Source organism: Stegodyphus dumicola, chromosome 9 (genome assembly GCF_044657685.1).
Source record: "Stegodyphus dumicola isolate Sdum_Otavi_A_Nest chromosome 9, ASM4465768v1".
NCBI lineage: Eukaryota > Metazoa > Arthropoda > Arachnida > Araneae > Eresidae > Stegodyphus > Stegodyphus dumicola.
The window spans coordinates 18,370,961-18,395,032 of record NC_140776.1 but is presented as its reverse complement, the minus strand read 5'-3'; the positions used below and the strand labels follow the sequence as shown (position 1 = coordinate 18,395,032).

Here is a 24,072-nt window from a genome sequence, read left to right as displayed (position 1 = left end):
AAACTTCGCGCTTTTAAAGTACCACTACCCAGGAAATAATTTATTTTGAAAGAAGTTTTTCTTTTTTGTTCCGCTAAATTTTCGACTTATCGATTAGTAACGGCCTTTTGTTAGCAATTGTATCCTATCACTTTTAACACGAAAGAAAAAGAGTCTAGAAAAGGAAAAATTAAATCAACAGTTTCTTTGCAAAATACAATCATTCAAAGAAATACACTTCAACAAAAGACGTTGAAAAATCGAATATAATTTATGACCTGAAAATCCATTACTGGCATGTGTGAATGGTTGGAACAGTACTCGACAAAGTACATCGATTCCCCGAATCGATGTACTTTGTCGAGTACTGTTCCTTCAAAATACATCGATTCCCCGAATAGGATGCAAATTACTGCAAGGCCTGTCCTACGTCCAGAGGGGCTTTTGCATTCAGTTACGGTTGCCGAAATTTCACGTGTATGCTAATTACTTCTAAGCATGAACTTCTGTGGAGTATGTGCAACTGCGAAATTAAATTCGAACTCCAGCTGGCTTGGAAGAGAAATGGAATTTGGATTGAAAATTTTGAAGCATCTTGTGGCCTGTTATTATCACATTGAAGAGAATTTACCACCTTATTTTAGAAAGTATAGAAGTCTCGAAATTTAATTTTAGTTTCGTATTTCTGTGTTTTTGAAATGTTCTTTATTTTCATCAAGCGAAGCACGAGTTTTCTGTTTCAAAGCGGCATAAATTTTAACATTGCAATGCAACTCTTGAGAATAGTTTCAAGATTTCCTTCATGAATTTTGTTGCCTTTAAACAGCTCAAGATGGAAGATCATACTTTTGCGTGTAATGTGAAAGTACATAATTTTACAATAGTAAAATTACTTCCAAAATCTTCTAAAGTATATAAGCTATCTTTGAAAATGAAGTATTCCATGTAAATGCATCGTCATCATAAACATTATCTTAAACGTTCTTTAAACAGTAATAATGTCATATAAATGCTAGTAAATAAGGATAAAGGGTTTATAATATATTTATTCCTGAAAGAAATTTTTAATTGTTATTTATTTTTCGTTCATTAATCAAGGGTGTCTTTCATGTGCATTAATTATGACAAAATATTCAAACACAATATTTTCTGTATATGAATTTAGAAATCTAAGTTAATTAAATGTAGTTGCGTATAATGTAAAAGCAGATAATTTTACAATATTAAAAGTACTCACAAAATAAATAAATTATTTTCTAAAATGAAGTATTACGTATGAATGTATGGTAATCATAAATATTCTTAAACTTTCTTAAACAGTAATAAATGTTATATAAATGCTAGTAAATAAGATTAAGTTGATATAAAATATTTATTTCCAGCAGGAATTTTTAATTGTTTATTTAATTTTCGTTCATTAATCCATGGTGTGGTTCACGTACATTAATTATAACAAAATATTCAATCACAACATTTTCTGTTATACCAATTTAGGAATTTAAGTTAATTAAATTGATAAAAAATTGATTGTAATGTAATTTTTAAATTGATCCAAAGTTCATTGTAATGTAAATGTTGATAATTTTACAATAGTAAAAGCACTTACAAAGTCTTCTAAAGTATATAAACATTCTTCGAAAAGGAAGTATTATATGTAAATGCAAGGTAATCATAAATATTATCTTAAACGTTCTTAAACAGTAATACATATTATGCAAATGCTAGTAAATAAGAATAAAGTGTTTATAAAATATTTATTCCTGCTAAGAATTTTTCATCCTTATTTTTTTCGGTGTTGATCAATGGTGTGTTTTATGTTCATTAATTATGACAGAATACTCAAATACACTGTAGAGTCATTAGGTTATTTTTTAGAGCAGTAGTGATGAAAAATGAGCAACGCCCTCGCCGGGAATCGAGCGACGGAACTCTGGAATATGCGCCGAGCGTGCAGACCACTACACTACGAAGGCATGCCAAGAAGGCGGGAGAAATACCTCATATATTCCCCCTTTTATCGGGCGACTGGGGCTTTTTGGAGACACAATCGAGAAATCCCGGTGTGGAGAATCATCATCCACCACCCTTTTAGTTCGGGCGCCACTGTAGAGACATTAGGTATTTGAAGCAAGAGAGATGAAAAATGAACAACGCACTCTCCAGGAATCGAACCAGGGACCTCTGGAATACGCTCCCAGCGTGTAGACCACTACACTACGAAGGCACGCTAAGAAGGTGGGAGAAATAGCTTATAATTTTTAGTTATATGAACATAGGAATCAAAGGATGTAATGAAGTTAATTCATGTGTTTAATATTAATAAATAAAAGTTTTTCATATTTAAAAATTGGTGTAAAACAGTAGATTTAAAAGAAATCTTATATAAATTCGAGCAGCTTTTCTAGTTAGAAACTGCTATAATGTTTATTACTGCTACTTTGATAATACCCGAAAAAACATCGAAATATAAATTATTCCGGTAAATTGTAGTTCGGTCCGACGTTCTTAATTTCGGGGAAATGGCTGGCTGCGTGAGAGTTTTCGGGGTTATTCCCTATGTATTATGTATACATGAGCCAGTTTCCTTTAGAAAGTCCTCTACGATGGCATCCCTACCCTGCCATTACTAAATTTATCCATTCCAATGAAAAATTCAGTGCAACATTTTCAAAATGAATGAATAACATCTTAAAATGCTAACCAAAAACAATATTTTTTTATAATCGATATAAAACAGCATTGAATGATTTCTGAATGTTCTATAAATGCTGAAAATACATCTGAACATCATAGTTAGGTACACGATAGTTAAAATACGCGGTGTGCGGCAAATCAAAAAGAATACACTCAAAAATAGCTTGCCGATCTGAATTAAAAAAAATAGCTTTTCTTGTTTGATAATCCACCTTCATAGTCTTAAGAAATTAATGATAATTTTAATAAAAACTGAATTCCAGAATGTTTGAAAAACGGTACGCCTTATTCTCTAGAAGAAAACAATATTCTGTTACCCAGAAAATTCGCAAAATGTTGCAGAGAAAGCATAAAAAAAAAATTGGGTTAGCAACATAGATTGCAGAAGACAGAATAAAAAATATTCAGCATTTTAAGCCAGCAAAAAACAGAAGTTAAATGTAAATATGTTTCAGACATTAAAAAAACATAATTACTTTTGTCTGTAAATATATAAAAAATTTCCAACATCATAAAATAAAAGCTTATAAAAAGAAATCGTTTAGTAATTTAATCAGAAAGCAAACGACGTTAGAAATATTTTCCTCTGACTTCAGATTATCGAAATTTTGCAGAGGTATTCAAAAATTTTGTATTGCAAATAAAAACTATTCGAATTCATACGGAGAGAATTTGGATAAAATTGCTTTTAATTAATAAAAGAAGAAATAATGAGAATTTTATTATCATTATTTCATTATTTCTTTATTTAATAATAGACATAATGATAAGATTATTTAATAATAGAAATAATGATAATGATTTAATATAGAAATAATGATAAGAATAACAGAACTTTGACACTGAGTAACATGTAGAGATAAATTATTTTCTATCTTGAGCTTAACTATTTGTTTATCTCACATTTTTTATACAAGAGAAGTACAGAATCTTCCACTCATTGATTTACCCAAATGCAAATATACATCTATTTTATAATCAATTTTACAATTTGTACGTTTATACGCTTATATATGTTATAGATACTTAAGTTTATACTTTATAGATATATGTTTTGAAAAACAGCAAATTTTGAGTTAAAATGCGATATAAAATTTATCATAAAATATATCATAATCATTTAGTTCATTCTTTTCAGAAATAAAGAGAAACGTTTGAATGTAAATTTTTAAGTAATGTATACCAAAGTTTTATTTTTAATTCCTTGTACGAACCAAAGAAAGTATTGTTATTGCGAAAAATGTCGGGTACCATATTTAAAAGAAAACATCCATTTTGAGCGTTCTCGAATCCATTTGAATGATTTTATTTGCTTGACATTTGTAGAAACAAAACAAAGGATAATGTGTTTTTGAAACGGATTGTAAAATACATTTAAAATAGATTTAGAAGTGATATTTTTTCATGGCGTACATGCGTAAGTATCTTGTAATAAATCATAAACGATTAGCCGTAGAACGTTGATATTTTGTATATAAACTGCTGTAACATGTAGTTGTGCACCTCCCTTTTTTGTTATAATTCGTCGCACAAAACGTGTATATATATGCGTCTGTGCGTTATGTGTATGCATACCCACCCTCTTAACCCTGCTCGAGAACTCTTTTTTCTTTATTTTACATGCAGGCAAATCGTACATTTTTCGTTTTAAAAGTGATTGAATTAAGTTGTTCTTATGTTCCGGCTCAGGGTTTTATGACTTGAGTTAAAAATGTTAAATTAGTTAAAAATGTTTTAGTTTTTCTACAAGAGTTGTAGAATTATAAATATTTTAAAAGTTTAATTTGCACTGGGTCAGACGAGGGCGCCATTTGAGTTTATTTGAAACTCTTTGTAAAACTGTGAATTAAGTCAGTTGGTGCACCAAATTCAGCGTCTTTTAACATTTTGAATGTTAATTTTCAATTGGCCGCACTGAAAATTTGGTCTTTCTATCAGTTGGCCAAACTGTTTGTTTTTTCATATACATTTTAATCTTAATTGCAAAAATATTAAATGTTTCTAACTTTATCTGGTGTTTTAGGTTTCTTTGTTTTGAGTTTTTACATAGTTTTGCCTTGCCGAGAATTGAATTGATTGAATGAGAAATATACATCTAATGAAATTATAGGAAATAAGTTTAAATGAAGTACAATAAAATATGTATAATTTAATAGGCTATACAAGGAAATCATGTGTTGTTTACATCAGATATAGATAGATTCATGAAATACTGCTAACGTTTTGTTTACTGGGGCTTTGGCAAGGTTATTCTGTCCATTTCTGCAATAACCAAATCGTGCTGCTCAAAGGTCTGACATAAAAAATTATTTACAAATATTAAGGGAATTTGATGATAAAAACTATATGATTACTTACCAAATTAAAAAAGTACTTACATTTAGCAATTTAAATTTGAATACTTTATATAATTTATTAATATACTGTCAAATGAATAAATAACATTATAGGATTTTTGAATTTTTAAGGCCTTGAAGACTGCATTTTATTTAACGACAAAACTTTGTTTCATAAATAAAGTAGAAATCTGAGAGCTGCCACTTGTAACGAAATAACATTTTCTAATGATATTCCCAATTTTCTGTATTTATTTCGAATAATTCTTAACTTCCGAAGATATTAAAAAGATACTTTGATTTCCTTTCATTTGTGTAATTGTTTTAAGACTTGAAGGAAAAGATAATTATTTCAGATTGGAAATTTGAAATATACTTTTTAGATTCTGCATAGAGAATAGATTTGCTTATTGTATTCTTAGTTGCTGACTGGGCAAAGCCAAGGTTTCTTAGTAATTGATAGAATCTCTAAATGATCTATAAGTTTTACTGGTAAACTACTTCTATATCGTTTTTATAAATTCTTGAATTCGAATAAATAAATTCTTATCACCGTTTTGTAATCTTCTGCATAAATGCTTTATTTATTTAATAAAATTTAGCTCCTTCATCAGATCGGCAAAATATCAGGAATTAAGCATATATATATATATATATATGCATTAATTGAATTTTATAAAATGCAAAAGATTGCCACGGTAGCGCTTGATTATTTAAGTCTAAAAATGGAATATATAATTCCTAGTGGTGCAGTATTTTCTTTTTATATTTCATTAAAAATGTATTTAAGAAAAATATGCTTAAAGTAATTTAAAAAAAAACCTGTTATTATGTGTTCATATATTTAATCACTTTTGTCCCAGGCGTTTTTTTGGGGGGGTAGGTGTTTTTTATGGTTATACTTGTTATTAATAACGCTAAATGTGGCACATATTTTAAAATCATAACAAACAAATTATACTACAGCTCTAAAATTTTATTACTTTGAAATAGACGTAAGCATTTTAGAAAGAATATAGATTAGTTTTTTACATATTTCATTAATACTCCATGTATCAGGCTATCCAGATACAGTAGACAGATTTATTAAAAACAATTTCATTCCGTACACGCGTTGCTATTACAATGTATCCGTAAAGCATCCGTGATACGGTTGTGGGAAAATATTACAGATTAAAGACGAACGGAATTAAAGTCAATTTTGCAACAAAACCTAGTAAGAAAACATCGCACAGTATTATATCTGAAGACTGAGGTCCTCACTTTACTAATCTTTCATCTCCTGTTTTCTGTTCAGCTTAATCAAAAATTTTGTTTGAGATACTCTTGCAAATTGGCTACCTTTGTGGAAAATTTTGATTGAAATGCTTTTACAACCCACCGCGGCCGAACGGTAAAAGCCGCTGAACACTGGTAATTCGGTCCGGGGTTCGAGTCCCGGGGTCCCGGCTGCATGGGCGTATTCAAGGTTTTCTATCATGTGTAACGTGGATACGAGCCATCGTCCCTTAAAACGTCCTCCACGGAGCATTCCTCTCTTTCCTTGTAGTGCCTAAGAACGGAGCACGTAATAAGTTATAAAAATGCTCTTGCAGTTTGACTACTTAAATATTTTGGGTCCACCAGCGGCCGAGCGGTAAAGTCGTTGAACACTGGTAGTTCGGTCCGAGGTTCGAATCTTGCGAACGGGCTGGCTGCATGGGTGTTTTCGTGGTTTTCCCCATGTGTGACGTGTATACGAGCCAGTTTCCCTTAGAAAGTCCTCCACGAAGGCATCCCTCCCCTTAGGAAAATAGTACTCGAGGCTTTGCCGTAATTAAATAACCTAAATTTAAATATTTCTGTGCTGTCCGACAGGGATAGTGGTTAGCGATGCTGATTACTGTAAAGAAAAGCGCTGGTTCGAATTTCCAGAGAAGGGCACTGATCTTTGTAAATTTGTAGCGAGATGGCGGCACTGTAAATATGTTGCGAGTCGAAAGTTTCCTTGAGAGGTTGATGGTAGGGAAAGAGGAGTAGAAAGCCCTCAAACCCGTTTCCCCGGAAAGCTATTCTTCAAAATTGGGGGCGCGACTGAGCAAAGTGGCATTGTACCTGTATGGTGTTAAATCAATGCTCTTGCCAAGCATAGGAGCAGTCTTGCACTTCCTGCCACGAAGAATTTCGTGGGCTTGTTCTAATATCACTGTCACGCAAAGGAGATAAGTCACAACAACAACACAGCAACATGACTTCTGTAGCAGTGAACTGGCTAACCCTCTTTATTGGGAGTTATTAGTTAGTATGAGAAGGCATTACCAGTTGACCTATGGTACATCGCTGGTGTCCCCCATACTTTTACCTTTACCTTTACCTTTACCTTTACCTCTTTATTGGGAAAGCTTATCATATCTTTATTTATATTGTGAAAGCTTATCATTATTTGTTTTATCTTAAACGATAAAAACAAAGATGGGCATAATAAGCGCTGTGAAACAAGCGTAAAAAGTTTATGAATTTATTTCGGCGCAGTAAATTGGGATTTATTATATATATATATATATATATATAGTTTTAGTATTTTACTGACCTATGAATAAACTTACATTTCTGTAGCTAAATGTATATTTTTATAAAGAATCGCAGAAGTATAATTTCCTTATTATTTCAAAATTGAAAATGTTCTCAGTCGCCTTAAGTTCGTACCTATTAGAAATAAAGGGAAAAGTTCGATTGTAAATTTGTGGTAGGGTTGAATGGTTTATCCAATTCTACCTATTCCAGAAAGTGTGAGTGTTTATGCAAATCGTAAAACTTTGAGGAGCGTTGGAAACCAAAAATCTTCAAAAAGTGGTAATTTTGAATTATTGCATTTTCAAATTCTCAATGCTTTTAGCTTTTTAAAAATATCATACTTTAACCTCTATAAAAATTAGATCTGTAAAAAGTTTAGATTTAATTTACTATCAAATGTAGTTTTAATTTACCATCAAAATCGAGGATTTTCGCATAAAAATGCGTTTTTCTCCAAATGTGATTTTTTTAATAGCCGATGTATCTCTTCTTAGGAACTACTGCCCAGAGGTATGTAAAATTTTTATGACCTATTTATTCAGTTTACTAATACTTACTGAAGTGAATTTTTTTTTTCCGCAGTGTGCGTTTTACTCAACACACAGCAAAACCATCTAAAAGTTAATCTGAATTCCTTGAAAACTTTTCAAGTATTTAAGAAACAAAAAATTGACCGCTTACTGCATTGATAGATAAGCTTTTTATCCACCTAAGGAAAATACAGAAAATGTTTACAGCAATAAAATTAACAAACCTTTACTTGAGTGTTATTCATAAACATGCTTGAATTACTTACCTTCTAAGCTAAGTTGAGCAGCACCTTGAGCTGAGTGGTCATTGCTTCGTACAAAGCACTGATACATTCCTTTGTCATCCCTCTGCACAGAATATATTTGAAGGACTTCAGAACTGATTAACTTAGTTCTCGCAGATGTAATGATTGGTTTCAGGTTCTTGGTCCAGACGAGGGATGTTATTTGGGGCCCTGTGACATTGCACGTAAATGTAACGCTAATTCCTTCTTTGACGATTAATTTTTCGGGATAGACTGATGCTCTCAGGGAATCTGAAAGAAAAAGAAATTGATCATTTAAATAGTTTAAAACTGCATATTGTAGTTTTAATTTGAATAATGTTTCATTTACCTTAAAGAGTATTATCAAGTATTTTAAGCAAAAGAAGGTCTTTGTTTTGTACATCATAATACGTTACTGCACATATTTATCTTTAATCTTAGGATTTATTTCAAAGCTCCTATGCATTGTTAGATAATAATACATTATGCCACACAGCCATGAATCCATTACCTGTTTATTATACCCAAAATATATGTTTTTTTAGCGAATGTGCTCGTAATCGTATAACTAATAAAAAAAATATGATGTGTACACCCGATGACTTTCTTGTACGGAATATAAAATTTTAAGCAGTTTTCCTGCATTTTATTTAAACATATTGAACTAAAGGTTAACGAATTTCGAATTAAATCTACTTCGTCGATAGCGCATAAATACAATAGAATAAATGCAATCTTTAAAATTCACTATATTTATTTACCATAGCGACACCTCAGAGCTAGGCTCACTTAACAGCATTACATCTCATTCATTTTATAACTCAGAGTGCACAAAAGTTATATCATCTGAAGAATTACCACGAGTTCTATTTGAATACTATAATAAATCGTAAACGATGTGTAAAACGAATTAAACAAATAAATTCTATTCTATGCTGCACAGGTTGCACCGCATAGAATAGAATGATATCACGACCACGAGCATGGATGAAAGATAACTAAAAATATTCAAGTCTTCTCCGGAACTGACGTTTGAGCCCAGGGTTCTATGATAACCGGTTCGTCTACCACCATGCTAACAGAATATTATCTTTATCATAGAACCTGAAAATGATGTGATGAAATGATTAAATGTCAGTCTGGTTTGACCATTTTGACCAAATGGTTAATTAGCTAAAGATTCAACCACCACATTGAAAATTACATGTACATTGAAAATTTTATGGAAAACAAATTATAATATTTAAGATTATATGGTATTCTTCTGCCTTCTTCCAGCATGCCTTTGTGATTTGAGTACACTCCGCGCGTATTCGAGGGGTCCAAGTTCTAGTCCCCGGGAAGGGATGACTAATTTTGTATGTCTCCCGCTTCGAAAGATCTAATGACGTTACAGTGATGTCCGAACTAAAAGGTGGTGACCGCCAGAATTTGACGATTGGGTCCCCTCCTCCCCATTTGCCTTTAAAAAGGGAGAGTATATGAGGCAATTTCTCCCTCTTTCCAGCATGCCTTCGTAGTGTAACGGTAGCACACTCGGCGCGTATTCAGAAGGTCCAGGTTCGAGTCCCGGTAAGGGTACTGCACATTTCTTCACGTCTCCTACATAAAAAAATCTAATGACTCTACAAAATCATTAAAAGTAATATATACTGAGCACTAAAATAATCCAAATACAATAAAGTTTTATAAGTAATGTTTGGTATTTTATATTCTTTTAATACTGTCATTGTTGGAATTTTAGTATAAAATAAAAACCTATTCAACAAAAACCGATGCCTGTTAAATATTAATAAACACATTTATGGATCTTCTAAAGCAAGCATGGTTATTTACTACTAATAAACACCAAATGGGAATTTCTTGCATCTTCGAAAATTTCACTAAACGGACGCATCCCCTTAGGCGCGTATTAAATACACTATAAACCGAAAACCCGGGAGAGTTAAAAAATTAGAAGTACATGCGACCTTAAATTATTTATGACGTACTTCTCTTCTAAGTGAATCAGGGTAAACACAAACTGCGGAAACATTTACATCTTTTTTAAATCCGCGCTGCTTTATTTTCCCTTGGCAAATGCGTGTATTACACAAGGAAGAGAGAGAGAGCCATAAAAGCTCATGAATATTCAAAGCCTTTTCTCTTACGGGAGAAAAATATTTGAATAAAGAAAAGTAGGTTCTTAAACCGAAGCTTTTAGAAGTGATAAACGTACAAAGCATTCATTAAAGCAGTCCGCACTCTAAGTTTACATTTTGCCTTCTGTTCTTAATGCTCAGTAGCTGAAAATTTTCTTCTGGATTCATCTCAAGCAAAAGAAGCACTTAGAGACATTTAACATCCACCCTCCCGAACTTCGATCAGTGCAACTCGCAAGAAGAAAAGTGGCAACAAAAGCACGAAGTAGGCTTGTAAGGGTGTGGGGGGAAGGTAAAACTAATGGACGTTCTAATTTAATCGAACATCCCCGCGTGCTAATTCTATCCTAACAACTGAGAGGGATCTAACGACCGACTCCCTCTTGTGGTAAAAGTTGCAAGTGGCTTGCCGAAGTTGTAGCTTTGCTCGTAATGATAGGGTGATCAGAGAGAAAGGCGGCCATTAGCTCTAATTAAGTGGTCTGAAAATAAAATCCTAAGGCTACACATAGAAAGAAGTCACATGATACTTGTTAAGGTATTACTTCTGAAATGCGACTTTGGAAGGCTTAGAGGAAGGAGGCTCCGAGTTTGGGCAGCAGATAAGGACAGCTGGAGGATAGCTAGACAAGAATAGTTTTTTTACTTTTTATTTTAGGGGGGATATTTATGTTTAAAATAGTTTTGGAAAGATTAAAACAGCTTTTAGTGTCGTAGCAGCATTAAAACTGAAGCTACGAAACATACTGTGTATGTATAGGAACAAATGAACAAATATAGAGTCGTTAGGTTTTATTTTTTTTTTAAGCAGAAGACAAGAAAAATTAGCAATGCCCTCGCCAGGACTCGAACGTGGACCTCTCGAATACGCACCCAGTGTGCTAACCGTTGCATCACGAAGACATGCCGAAAGGAGGGAGAAAATACCTTATACAGATACTTATACTGTGATTTTTATTTTATTTTAAAACTGTTATAAGATATTTTATTCCTCCTTCCAACATGCCTTCGTGGTGTAACGGTAGCACACTCTGCACGTATTCGAGAGGTCCAGGTTCGAGTCTCGCAGAGGGCATTGCCCATTTTTCACGTCTCCTGCTTCAAAGTAATATGCCAGTACACTGATCATAGATTTTTTTTTTTTTTTTTTGATATTGAGAAAGTATTGAGTGAATGGTATATTTGTAATAATTGACACTAGCACTTAAATTTCCAGCTTCTTCATAAATGAATCAGCTACGAAATCATTATGTTGTATTATTTGATTTAAGGAAAGCATTCAATCACCCGTAGATTGGAAACTTAAGGTCTTGTACACCTCTTTCCTTATCATCAAAAACTAGATAGGGCTTCCGGTCCAACTGATTTTAAGTCCCTACATTCAGCAAATGCATTGTAGTTATAATCCCACGTATCTTCCTTTGTATTCGAATCCCTCCACAATAGAATGGAAATGCATCAGCCTAAGTTTACCAACATACCGGTGAAGCAACCCATTTTTATTAATATGAATAATATGTAGAGCAGTAAGTAGAGTAATACGAGTAATATGTAGAGTCATTAGGTTATTCAATGCAGGAACTTCTAAAATGCACAATTCCCTCGCCGGAATTTGAACTCCGGAGCTCCCGAATATGCGTCAAGCGTGCTTTGCTTTGAGTTGCACTATAAGGCACGCGCAAAGGAGGGAGAAAAATACCTTATATACTCGCTCCTTTAAAGTGCGACTAAGGAGGAGGAGACTTAGTTGAATTCTAGATCTAGTCGATAAAATTTTAATGGTGACGGATTATCATCCACCTTTTTAGTTCAGGCGATGCTTGCAGAATCTCTTAGAATTCTTCCATATCGAGAAATTGAAGAAATCCGCAGTGCTCTCAGTGAGATTCCAACTTCAAATCTGTCGAACACGCTTTGGGCATGCTTCTATTTACACCACAGAGACATCCGGAAAGGACAGATAAAGAACCTTATAATCGATCAACCAAAATGTTAAATTCAAATAATAAAATACGATAAAATTGCTAATAAATCCGTTAAAACGACATATTTTGCAGAATACTGAGGAAATTTCTGACTGAGTATTTTTAATCATAGGTTTTTTCATCTTCTTCTGTCCTGTTGTATAAATCGGTATTGACCAAATGGTTGCAAGAGGATATTTTAATTATTTTCTTATCTCTGATGCTTGTAGATTTTCGTGGTTTCTTCTATTACCGTACAAGAAACATGCACATAACACACATAATGATACGTAATGCACTCACAGATACGCAATTCATGTGAGGTAATGTAAACTGGAAGATGATACTGGCAATCCGTTGCTTCAATGAACTCTTACGTTTGTTCATTGTATTTTATTTCAAGGCTGTAAATATAATATGGAGACAAGTATTCTATATGGGGCTTTGTGCTTATGTGTTTAATTGTACATTTCACGTAAATGTTGTTTTATTCGGAAAACTGTTATCAGAATATCATTTGAAGTAAATATAACAAATATTTTAAAATAATCTATGTTAATTAATTTCAGGTAAAAGAATCTTAACACTGGTTTAAGAAAACTTGTGCGCCCGGGCGGTATCAGTATGCATCTTGAATTTACTCTTTTAATGCAAGAAACTTGACCTTCTTGGTACACATTTTTGGTGATTAAATGTAATTTGAGTACAACTACTGAAAATAACTACGGGATCTTAACCGCTTAACGACCATTCCCGAAATATCTCGGGAATAGATGACGTTCCGATTTTCCTATCAAAGAGTTAACTCGGGCGCTGAAACTTTTACGGATATTTAATGCCATCACCCGTACAATCGCGTGGCAATCGACGCTCTGCCATGCACATGTTTTCCTAGCTGTGTGAGGGGTCCAAGCAGCTTTTGTGATTTGTTCCTCCATGACTCTGAGCTGCAGTCGGCGACGTGGCCGCATTATAAATGACCTGTAAATTCAGTTCAGGTTAGTGGTAGGATCTTAGGCCCAGGCACTCTGGTGTTACACCAAATCTTGTCTCGCGCAAATTTGTTTTGTCAGTCGAAGCAAATTACCAGATTATCAGACTGTGATGTGCCACTATGTATTACGTCATGTTTCAGACTGTAGCATACTATAAGTGATATTTACGGATAGTAAAATGTATTTAGTTGATTTTTACTTTAGCTCTCTTATTACCTATTATTACCGTGACTACAGTTTTGTATTACTTTTGGCTAGATTGCGTTTTTATGTTGGTTGCTTCACTGAAGCCCGAATTAACTCGAGTAATGCTATGGACCATAATAAATACATTGTTTTTCCTCGAATTTTTTATTTTTTATTTTGCGCCCTTTTAGAGCTACATCTGTAAGGATCTTAAGTTTTACTAACGTTTATTTTATTTTAAAACTTTACTGTCCTCTCTTATTTTCCAATTCCGTTCTGAATCAAACGCGTTAACGTGTTTATGCAAAATGTACCTACTAACGCTCAAGTATTTAAGTTGTGGCTTTTTGCCAAGAGTTAGATAGAGGGAAAGTGAGCCGCCTTGCCAATGCATTCCGCATGAGTTTTCAATCAGCTCCTGTCTGCCTCTAAGGCCAGAGGTTTAGTCCTCTCGTTTTTTAAAACGCATTGTAGTTTCGGCAGTTTGCCTACTACATACGTAATAATTTAAAAGGCCAGTCTTAGCGTTAGGCCATTGTGTTAAACTAATTCAAAGTTAGCTCTTAGTTTTAGTTAGTTAGAAGTTTTTATATTTTTACGTTCAGACCACAAGTGATTGGTCATTGTATCCCGAAGTGTTGGAGCGCCTGTATTATTGTGGAAAATAAAGGGTAACTAAACCCTTCTCATCTTGTTTACTCTTCAACACTCCTCAAGACATAGTTTGTAGTCAAACTCCCTGTCCAATCAGGACATGTCATATTTCCTAACCAGATCAAGATAAATGCAAGTTCTGATACATCTAGTGAGCTATATCTGTAGATAATAAAAATGTTATAAAATTTCAGGGATTTTCGGCATAATTTTTAATATATATTCGGTCGTTAACTGATTAAATGAGTACGGCACTGATTACGGTAAATCAAATGAGTATTTAGTTGAATACGGAAACGCAAAGCAAGAGCAAAATAAATAAATCCTTAGAGCAAAGTTTTACGTGTTTCTTATTTAATCTTGATTAATTTAATTGAATTTTATTAATTTAGTAGGTAAATATTAAATAAAGGAGGAAATAATTAAATTTGGCATTTCCTGTCGCATCTAGGTTACAAATTCATCTTAAATAAAACAGAATTATTCTCTGAAATTTAATTAAGTATGCTTTAGTTTTTGGTCGCATAAATGGAACTTAATCGTACTTGAATAATTTAATTTTATAGAAAATTTACGTTAAATAATACTAAAGCGCTTCAGTGTAATAATATGTTTATTAAGCTTTATAACATAACCATTAGATTTCATCTTTTCAAATAATAATAAAAATTGTTTTAATTGAACTTCTTGCTGTAAACGTTTTTGTATTCCCTTAATAATCAGAAAGAAATTTCTATCATCACATCGTAGAATATGGAAAGAAAAAAACTGTTTTTTTTTTTTTTTTTAATCTTTTTTTTTCTATGTAACTCCGCCACAAGAAATTTGAAACGTATTATTTATTAAGTTTAAGATTTGACATTAATACGTACATGAATTTAAATATATGCAAAACTATAATGACTTTTTCTAATGAATATGGACGCACCGGCAGCCGAGCGGTAAAGTCGCTAAACACTGGTATTTCTGTCCGAGATTTAATTCCGTGAGCGGGCTCGATGCACGGGGGTTCCATGTCTTTCCCATGTGTAACGTATATAAGAGCCAGTTTTCCTTAGAGAGTTCTCCACGAAGGCATCCCTCACTTTATGCAGATAACCTTCGAGTCTTTGCCGTAATCATATAAACCAAACCAAACCTAATGAATATTATTATTGCATAAGAATAGATTTATTTTCTATATCAAAATAATACATAATTCCAAAATTTTCTCTTTAGAATTTTCTCAATTACATCCCAGGTTAAACTTAAAATAAAATTACTGCATTAGAGTTTGCTTAACAAATTGCTGTACGAATCATTTTTCTTTCAAATACGATAATTAATTTTCTTGAACTTAGCAGAAACTCAGTGGAGTAATAAATAGTTATTTCTCATATCCTGAATTTAACAAATTTAATGGAAACAACATTGATCCTTTATAGTCAAGCTACTTCAGACTAGAAAAGCGGGACTTGTTTATGTTCAAATATGATTGATAGGGCTGCTGTAAATACTTTGAGTCATGCCTAATATGAGGGGAAAATCCCTAAAAGACCGCGCTTTCCCATCATTTTCTCCCCGTTTCTCTTCCAGCCACTAGTAACACTTTGAACTAAAAGATTTGAAGCGATAAAAAGGAAAAGGAAGAAAAACAGTATCCTTATATCACTTTTTTTTATGCTGTGTTTTCATGTTCAAACTTTTCTCAACCTATTCTTCTTGTTCAGTTCAGAGTAGCGTTGAACATTTACTTTCGAGGAAGCAATCAATAAATATTTCAACCTCGAGAATATATATATATTTCTTTTTAAGCCTCCTTCTTTCACATTTTTTTCAGTCCTATCCCAGAGGACAAGTGCAAAAAAAAAAAAAAAAAAAAAAAAAAAAAAAAAAAAAAAAATGGTATTTCTAGATAATGGCGATCACGATAATAGCGGGCAAACTTTGAAGTCCGTAAAGAATTTCGTTATCCAGCCGTAGTTTAATGCTCCCCAAAAATTTCTCTGCAGCAAGGAAAATATATGCACGAAAATTCCTTGAGACCGTAAAAATTCCTCAGTCGTTGTTTAGCATCTATTAAAGAACAAAATGTTGAAAGGGAAGAAATGCTTTGAAGGGATAAAAAAGCAAAAGGTTTCCTTGGTCAGATGTGTGGAAGAATTTCATCCATACCCATTTCTTCCAAAATACTTAAACGCACGTTTTCCAATATTTTAAGCTCTCTTCTTTAAATCAGGGTTTAGAATGATGTACTAACATCTGTCAGATGCATGGTAAATGTGCATTTATTTATACATATGCACCCCATGGGAAAAATATTATTTTCATTTTAGTTTTGAGAAAGTACAAAATGCGTTTCCGAATGTTCTCTATTTTGCTTAGCATGTCTCTGTATATTTATCAAAATTCTAAATATTAAGACAGAGTAAAAGTAGTTTTGCGCGGTTTTCCAATAAATTAAATTGTATCTTTTACTTTAATTTCACATATTTAGTTATTACTCAAAGTAAAGTTAGTATTTAGTAAGTAATTTAGTACTAGTAAGTATTTTGCTTAACAATTAGAAGAAGCTGAAAATGCAAAGCGACATTCAAATTATTTTATTTCAGCTTGTAGACATTAGGTATCGCTGGGAGCAGGCAAGATAAAAAATGAGCAACCCCTTCGCCGGGAATCGAACCACGGACCTCTGGAATACGCGCCCAGCGTGCAAACCACCACGCTAAAAAGGTGGGAGAAATACCTTATAAGCTATATATGACAATTTTATATTTATGATAAATGTGAGTATATATTTTGGCTACTCATGTAATTTTTATGCGGAGATATACTAGTCATGCAAAACAAGGAAAGCACAGCGTCTCTTTTGACCGTTTTTGAATTAGTAGCGTTTCTTAGCTTCATCCTCCTTTTCTTGGAATGTTAATTTTATTATTGTTATTATGTAGCTGCAAAATAAATATGCATGCAATATCTTGATAATGATAAAGAGTGTAGAGACATTAGGATTTTTTTGGAAACAAGAGAGATTAAAAAATATGCAACTGCCTTCGCCGGGAATCGAACCACGGACCTCTGAAATACCGCCTCAGTGTGCTGACCACTACACCACGAAGGCACGCTAGGAAGGCGGGAGAAATACCTTATATGAGACAATCTATTCTAAATACCAAACGTCATCTTCTAACAAGATACTTCAAGACTACATATTGCACGTCGTGTTCTGACCTTCCTCGATACACAAAGTATTCAATAATAAGATTAATGAAGTTATGGTATGGACTGGAAGCAGCCTGTTTCTGTTATCCAAGCCCAGTTCGACTCCATGCCTAACCGGATAAGGGTCGTTTTAGCTGCCAGGGTTGACAGCTGTTTCTACTAATTTCGCACCCCTGTAAACCCCCAGACTGCGTACACATTTTATCATTTTGCTATCATGCCATACTGTTTACGCATAATAAATATCTATTTTGTATTTGCTCTCCTTCATGGTGTTGCAATTTTAATGGCCAGCAGTGTAAATATTTACATGTTTTCTTCTGCCAACTGCGATGAAAAAGGAGGGAAACAACTAGATATTATATCAGTCTCAGATATAAAACTGCGACGTTCTATGGCTACGTTTTGATTTATGCGAAATGTGTACGTATATACGCACATATAGCTGTCACGAGAAATCCTTTTGAATTCACTTTAACCCTTTCGGTCCTTATGAGCAAAGATTTCATGACCTAATGGATAAATAAAGCCCACTTTTAAATGGGTTTTTACGTTTGCAGTGTTTTTAAGCAACTAGGGAACAAATATATGACTGCAGACACCTGGCAATAATTTTAAATTGCAAATGGCTTTGTTTTTGAGCACGCCCATTACTTAAATTTTTATTTGTTTATTTTTTTTTTTTTTAATTTTACAGTAAATACAATTATATCTAAATCATGCCTAGCCTGAAATACTTCTTATTGTTCTTATTAACCTTCCAGCACTCGCGCTTGGCAATTTTACACGAGCACGCGCGCGTCGTATTTTTTACGACAACCGTTATTTTACAGTTCGGGGGCACGAAAAACGACAGAAATGAGTGAATATTGATAATAAATTTGTTAAGAAATAAAATATTAATCTTATTATTGCAAAACACAAATGATATCACATTTAAAGATAAGGAAATTATTTTTAAGTTCTTATTTTAGTGAGATGGAAATGCAATGATATATTTCATTAGAGAACATTTAAAATTTATTATTTAATAATTATATTTTAAAACAGAAGCTAATTTTAATATTCATCAAAGACAAGTATAGGCAATAAAAAAGGAAAACACCTTGGTAGGAAAAAAGTTAGTTACTTATTTCTGCAAGGAAATTTACATTACAAAAACGCACTTTAAACTAATTTTAATGTTTTTATTCATTCCTAAAAAATAAAAATAAAAGAAAATAAGGAATAGAAAGAAAATAAGGAATAGAATTCGCTATTGTTCTTGTATCCAAAGGTTTTCTTGTTTCCTTTTCTTCATCAGATAATTCTTGAAGAATCCAAGCAATATCAGCTGGTTGCACATACTTTTTTGCCATGAAAGACGATATAAAATTTACAGAGCCAAATATATTCAAATAAAAGAATAGACGGCAATTAATAACACAAAATTACAAAATATTTGAGAAAAAATATTTTCCGAATTTTAAAACACGACCACGCTCGTGTTGTAACTATTATGAAAAAGCTGCCACGTAGCACAAAAGCCCAGTTAAAAAAAAGTCAAATGACATCCTGTTGGTACATTCCATGATGTAGGGAAGTGTAGAAAGGATGAATAGAAATGACCTTCAGACGTCTCAGTTACGATATGCAAAAAATGTGCATTAAAAACTGAATTTGTCGTAAATTTTGCGTGATAGAAGGTTAAGTAGTAATTTAACGTTTTTAATATCACATATAAGAAATTTTGAATAAATTCTTTTTGTAGGATATATTGTCCCAATCGTACTGAACAGTGGGTTAATATGTCCCATTACTGATCAAATTACTACATGCTGATATATTATGTTTATGTTTATGAAACATATATGGACATTTTTGTTGCATATGAACTGCTGCATGTGGCAGAGTTTACGCTTTGTAATATTAACATTATATATTATAAAAAATTTTAGTTTTGTTTTCTGGGAAATATTAATATCCCAGATGATTGGGACGAATAGTCCCAGTTGACAATACGAATGGAAGATATAGTCCCAGGAATTTTCCAATAAACGGGAACTTTAAACTCATATTACACTTCTTTTAGTATGTCAACATTAAATTAAACTACTTTTCATACTTAAATTTTAATCATGTAATAGCCAGGTCGAATCCCTTCTATAATCCTTTTTGAAAATTCTGTATTTTGTTCGTACGTACAGACGTCAAGCAAAAAATAGTCCAAATGGATTCGGAAACGGTCAAACTGGATATTTCTGTTGGAATATTATACTCAAAGTTTTCGGAATAACAACTATACTCACATTTTTCGGGATAACAAAAAGTCCTTTATTTTGTACAAGAAAGTAAAAATGGCATTTCCTCTCGCTTAAAATGAGTTTAACCTATTTTGTATTATTTTTCTACAATTATTTTGTTAGCAGTGAGCTAATGAGAGTAAAATATGTGCGGTTACCATGGCAAATGTAAACTCTCTTCTTGTTAAAACTTGTTAATGACATAGTTTTTTCTTCCTCATTTGTATCCTCATTAAAGACGAATAAGGAAGGAAAATATTAAAGACTTTAAAAATTGTTACGAGCTATATTTTTTGGAAAGCAGTGTTACTTGACAGCTGTTTATATACATAAAATTAATGAGAAATATTATGAAAATAAAGCAAAGTTAATGTCCTTTTTAAAAACATGTATAAAACATCTGATGATAAAAGGTCGTAATTTTATGAAAACAATGCGGAATATGACTATAACGTACCTGCATATTATTTGAAAGAAATTCTGAGCAAGTACTCTAAATGATAAAAGCAACATATTAGTCTGAATGTTTCCATATTAGGAAATTTCAAAAATACCTTTAACATTTATAACAATAATTTTTAATACTTGAAAACTTTAAGCAAATAAAACTCCTGTAAGATATACCCGTTTGTTTTATTAGAAACTCTATTTATACTTATGCTATTCAATTAAGAACTTTGCCCGATGACTTGAACTAATAAAACTAATGGAATATAATTGTAGTTAAGAAGTCTGCGCTGCGCAGAAAAAGTATCAAAAAGAATCTAATTTAATAAAAAAAGAGCAGTTACCAAGAGCTTAGAGAATTTTAAATAATTCAGCCTCCATCGTTACTGCAGCAAGAAACGCTTCTAAGAGATCAGTTTAAAATGTTATAAGGTATGAAATATAAGAATTAGTAAAAAGAAATTAACTACGACCAATGAGTTTATCTGCATTGTTGAGGAAGAGCATATACAAGTTTGCAGCAGTTGGCAAATACTTGTATATTAAGAATTAATAAAATTTAGGTTTAGATTATTTAAGCATTAAGTGTATGAAATTTAAAAGAGAAGAATATCTCTATTGATATAAACACAAAATAAAATTTGCTTCATGTTTCCTATTAAAAGCGTTGAAGAGCATTAAAAAAGTTTTACTTCCTCTTAAGAAAAAAAAAAAAAAAAAAAAAAAAAAATTAGGAATTTCTTATGGACTTCTTCTGCATTGGCAAGATTTGAGTTTCATCAATATTTCTAGTAATGAGTAATCAGAGTGCATTTGCGTTTGATTTCTGTTTATTAGCATAATTTAATTTAGAAAATCTCTGATAGATTTTCTTCGTATTGGTACGACTTGATTCCTACCCAGTATCTTCTAATAATCAGCCATCAGAGAGTAGTGAGTCTGGTTCGGGTTTATTAGCATAATTAGAAATCCCGGCGGTCATGCGAAATGACAGCTGTTATAGATATTATAAATTGCAATTAAAATAATTTTTGCAAAGGTCTCTACTAATTCAAATTGAATTAATCTGAATTAGTTTATTTACTGCACAAAATGAATTTTTGTTTAAAATGCAAAGTGTAAATATTTGATCGCACTCTGGCAAGAATACTAAATGACAAATATCCTCGTGAACAGATTCCGTGGACTAAAGATATAATTACAGTTGTAAACCATTTCAAAAACAGCCAATGCAATCAAATGTTCACGTTCCCCCTGACACGCTCAATTTGCGTTCAGCTGAAAATTCAGTTTAAAATACAAAACCAGATTTAACAATTTTAAAGGAAAATGCATTTATTGGCAACATTGTATTTTATGTCTAGTTTTGGGAATAATAAAAGAAAATTCTGAACTTGGATTTGAAAACCAAATGTATGAGAAACCATTCGCTACTACAGTTACGCAAGCAACCAATAAACTATCGGCGACAAACACTTAAGCCGCATGTATATAAGATTTATTTTAGAAGAATTGTGATAGATTTTTCTTTGCACTTGCATGGTTTTGTTCTACCCAATATCTCTAAAATGAGCCATCAGAGAGCAAGAAATTTCTGGTAGACTTTCTTTGCACTGGCACGGTTTTAGTTCTACCTAATATCTTCTAATAATGAACATCAGAAAATAATAGGTTTAGATTCACTAGCATAATTTATTTAGAAATTTCTGATAGATTTCCTACGATTTCAGTTTCAACCAATATCTTCTAAGAATGAGCCATCAGAGAGTTCTGTGTTCGATTTGACTTTACTAGCAGAGAGAAATAAAATAGCGATGTTTTTCGCAATACAAAGTAATGGATTCAATAAAATTTGTAGAATCTATATATTCTCACTGAATTCTTTTCGTAGAAAAATACGTCATTAAGCATGAAACTGCTTATATTGAAACTACAAGAATTAATAATTTCAACTGTAAAAGTTTGAAGTCAAGTTTTGAGCTTTCTTCTCCCATGATTTGTAACCCATAAAAATTCTGTCGGGTCACCAAAAATACTGGTCGATGTTATAAAGTATTTCTGCCACCTTCTTAGCGTGCCTTCGTGGTGTAATGGTCAGCACATTCGGTGCGTATTCGAGAGTTCCGCCAAGGGTATTGCTCATTTTGCATCTCTCCTGCTTCGAAATAACCTTAATGTTTGTAGAGCGGGGCCCGAGCTAAAACCTGGTGAATGATGATTCTACATCACCAGGAGTTTGCGATTGGGCCCCTGATCCACAGTTGCCCTTTAAAAGGGGGTGTATATAAGGTATTTCCCCCGTCTTCTTTGCATGCCTTCGTGGTGTAATGATCAGCAAACTCGGTGGGTATTCAAGAGGTCCGTAGTTCGAGTCCCGGTGAGGGCATTGCTCATTTTTCACATCGCTTGCTTCGAAATAACAATGTCACTTAGAAAAGTTTGGTAATCACTTGGAAATATTAGTTATTTGACTGAATTCAACTGCAGTGAAATAATAGTTTCCTTAGTTTCAATGATCAGCTTAACTAAATCATTACTGTCTTACAATACTTATTCAAGAGATTTTTGGTACTACGTTTCAGGTAGATAAATATTAGAAAAACGCTAACCAAATCCTAGTCAGCAACTAATTAAAACCTAAATATTAACTTTTATTTCATAAAATAAAACATTATAAAAATTGAATTTTATTACTTAAGTATCGTTCATTTTCAGCAAGTAAGGATTGAAAGAAGGTAAAGAAATGGAACAAGTCAAAAGTATATTAACTTTCCTCCCTTGACTTTGCTTTCCTCGTCTTTAAGCTTTAAATTTATCTTGTGCCTCCATTGACAGACAGTAAAAACACGATTGCGGAATCATTTGCTGGGGCGCCATAGCATACCATTACGCAATCCAACTGAGCTGTAAATATTACGCTTATAATTATTTTCGTATTTTGTTTAAAAGAAAATATGTTAAACATAATTTTGTCGAGTGTTTATTATATTTAAAAAAGAAAATATACGTTTCTGTTATAAAATGGCAGTATAAATAAAGGGTGAAAAAAATTTTATGGGATAGTAGACATGTAGCAGAAAATACCTGTAAGGATTGCTAAAACTAAAATGATGACGCACAGTCCATAGACATGTTCAAGACTTTAATGTTTGATAATTTTTAAACTTCATAATTTGATGGTTTGTAGTCAAGTACATTCTAAGCTAACGGAGAACCAGACACTATATATTTAGTCAAAAGATTTGTGCAGCCCTATAAAATATATATATAAACTTAAATCTTCTAAAGTTAATATAAATTTGTAATCAAAGCAAGGCACAGGACGAGTTTATTTATTTATTTATTTATTTATTTATTTTTATTTTAGCCTATTATTGTATTTCTTTTTGTATTTTGTATTCTTTCTGTACTTATTACCATTAGGAGCTTTCAGCGCCTATTTTGTTCCTGTTACATTTTTTTTTTCTCGTTTTCCGATTGGTAAATCAGCAAGGTTTTTCCCCCTTGCAAAGCCGTTAGATTGTAGAGACATTAGGTTAATTGGAAAAGCCGGAGAGATGAAAAATGAGCAAACGCCTTCGCCTGGAATCGAACACGGAACTTTGGCCCAGCATGCAGACTACTACCCCACGAAGGCAAGCTAGGAAGGGGGAAGAAATACCTTATACACTCCTCCCCCCTTTTAAAGGCCGACTAAGGTTTTTACGGAAACCAATCGCCAAATCGCGGGTGAGAAGAATCATCATCCAACACCCTTTTAGTTCGGGCGCCACTGAAGAGACATTAGGTATTTTGGAAGCAGGAAAGATGAAAACTCAACAACACCTTCGCCGGGAATCGAACC

General features: G+C 32.7%; 1 protein-coding gene across 5 annotated transcripts in view; it reads right to left on the bottom strand.

The window, feature by feature from the left end:
- LOC118192095 (cell adhesion molecule Dscam1-like) overlaps positions 1–24,072 on the bottom strand; it is a 1,228,438-nt gene that overhangs the window by 867,709 nt on the left and 336,657 nt on the right. For all 5 annotated transcript variants that reach the window (XM_085823258.1, XM_085823260.1, XM_085823262.1 and 2 more), the window contains exon 6: positions 8,359–8,628. In XM_085823258.1, coding sequence (XP_085679384.1) covers positions 8,359–8,628 — 270 coding nt within the window. The remainder of the gene's footprint in view (positions 1–8,358; positions 8,629–24,072) is intronic.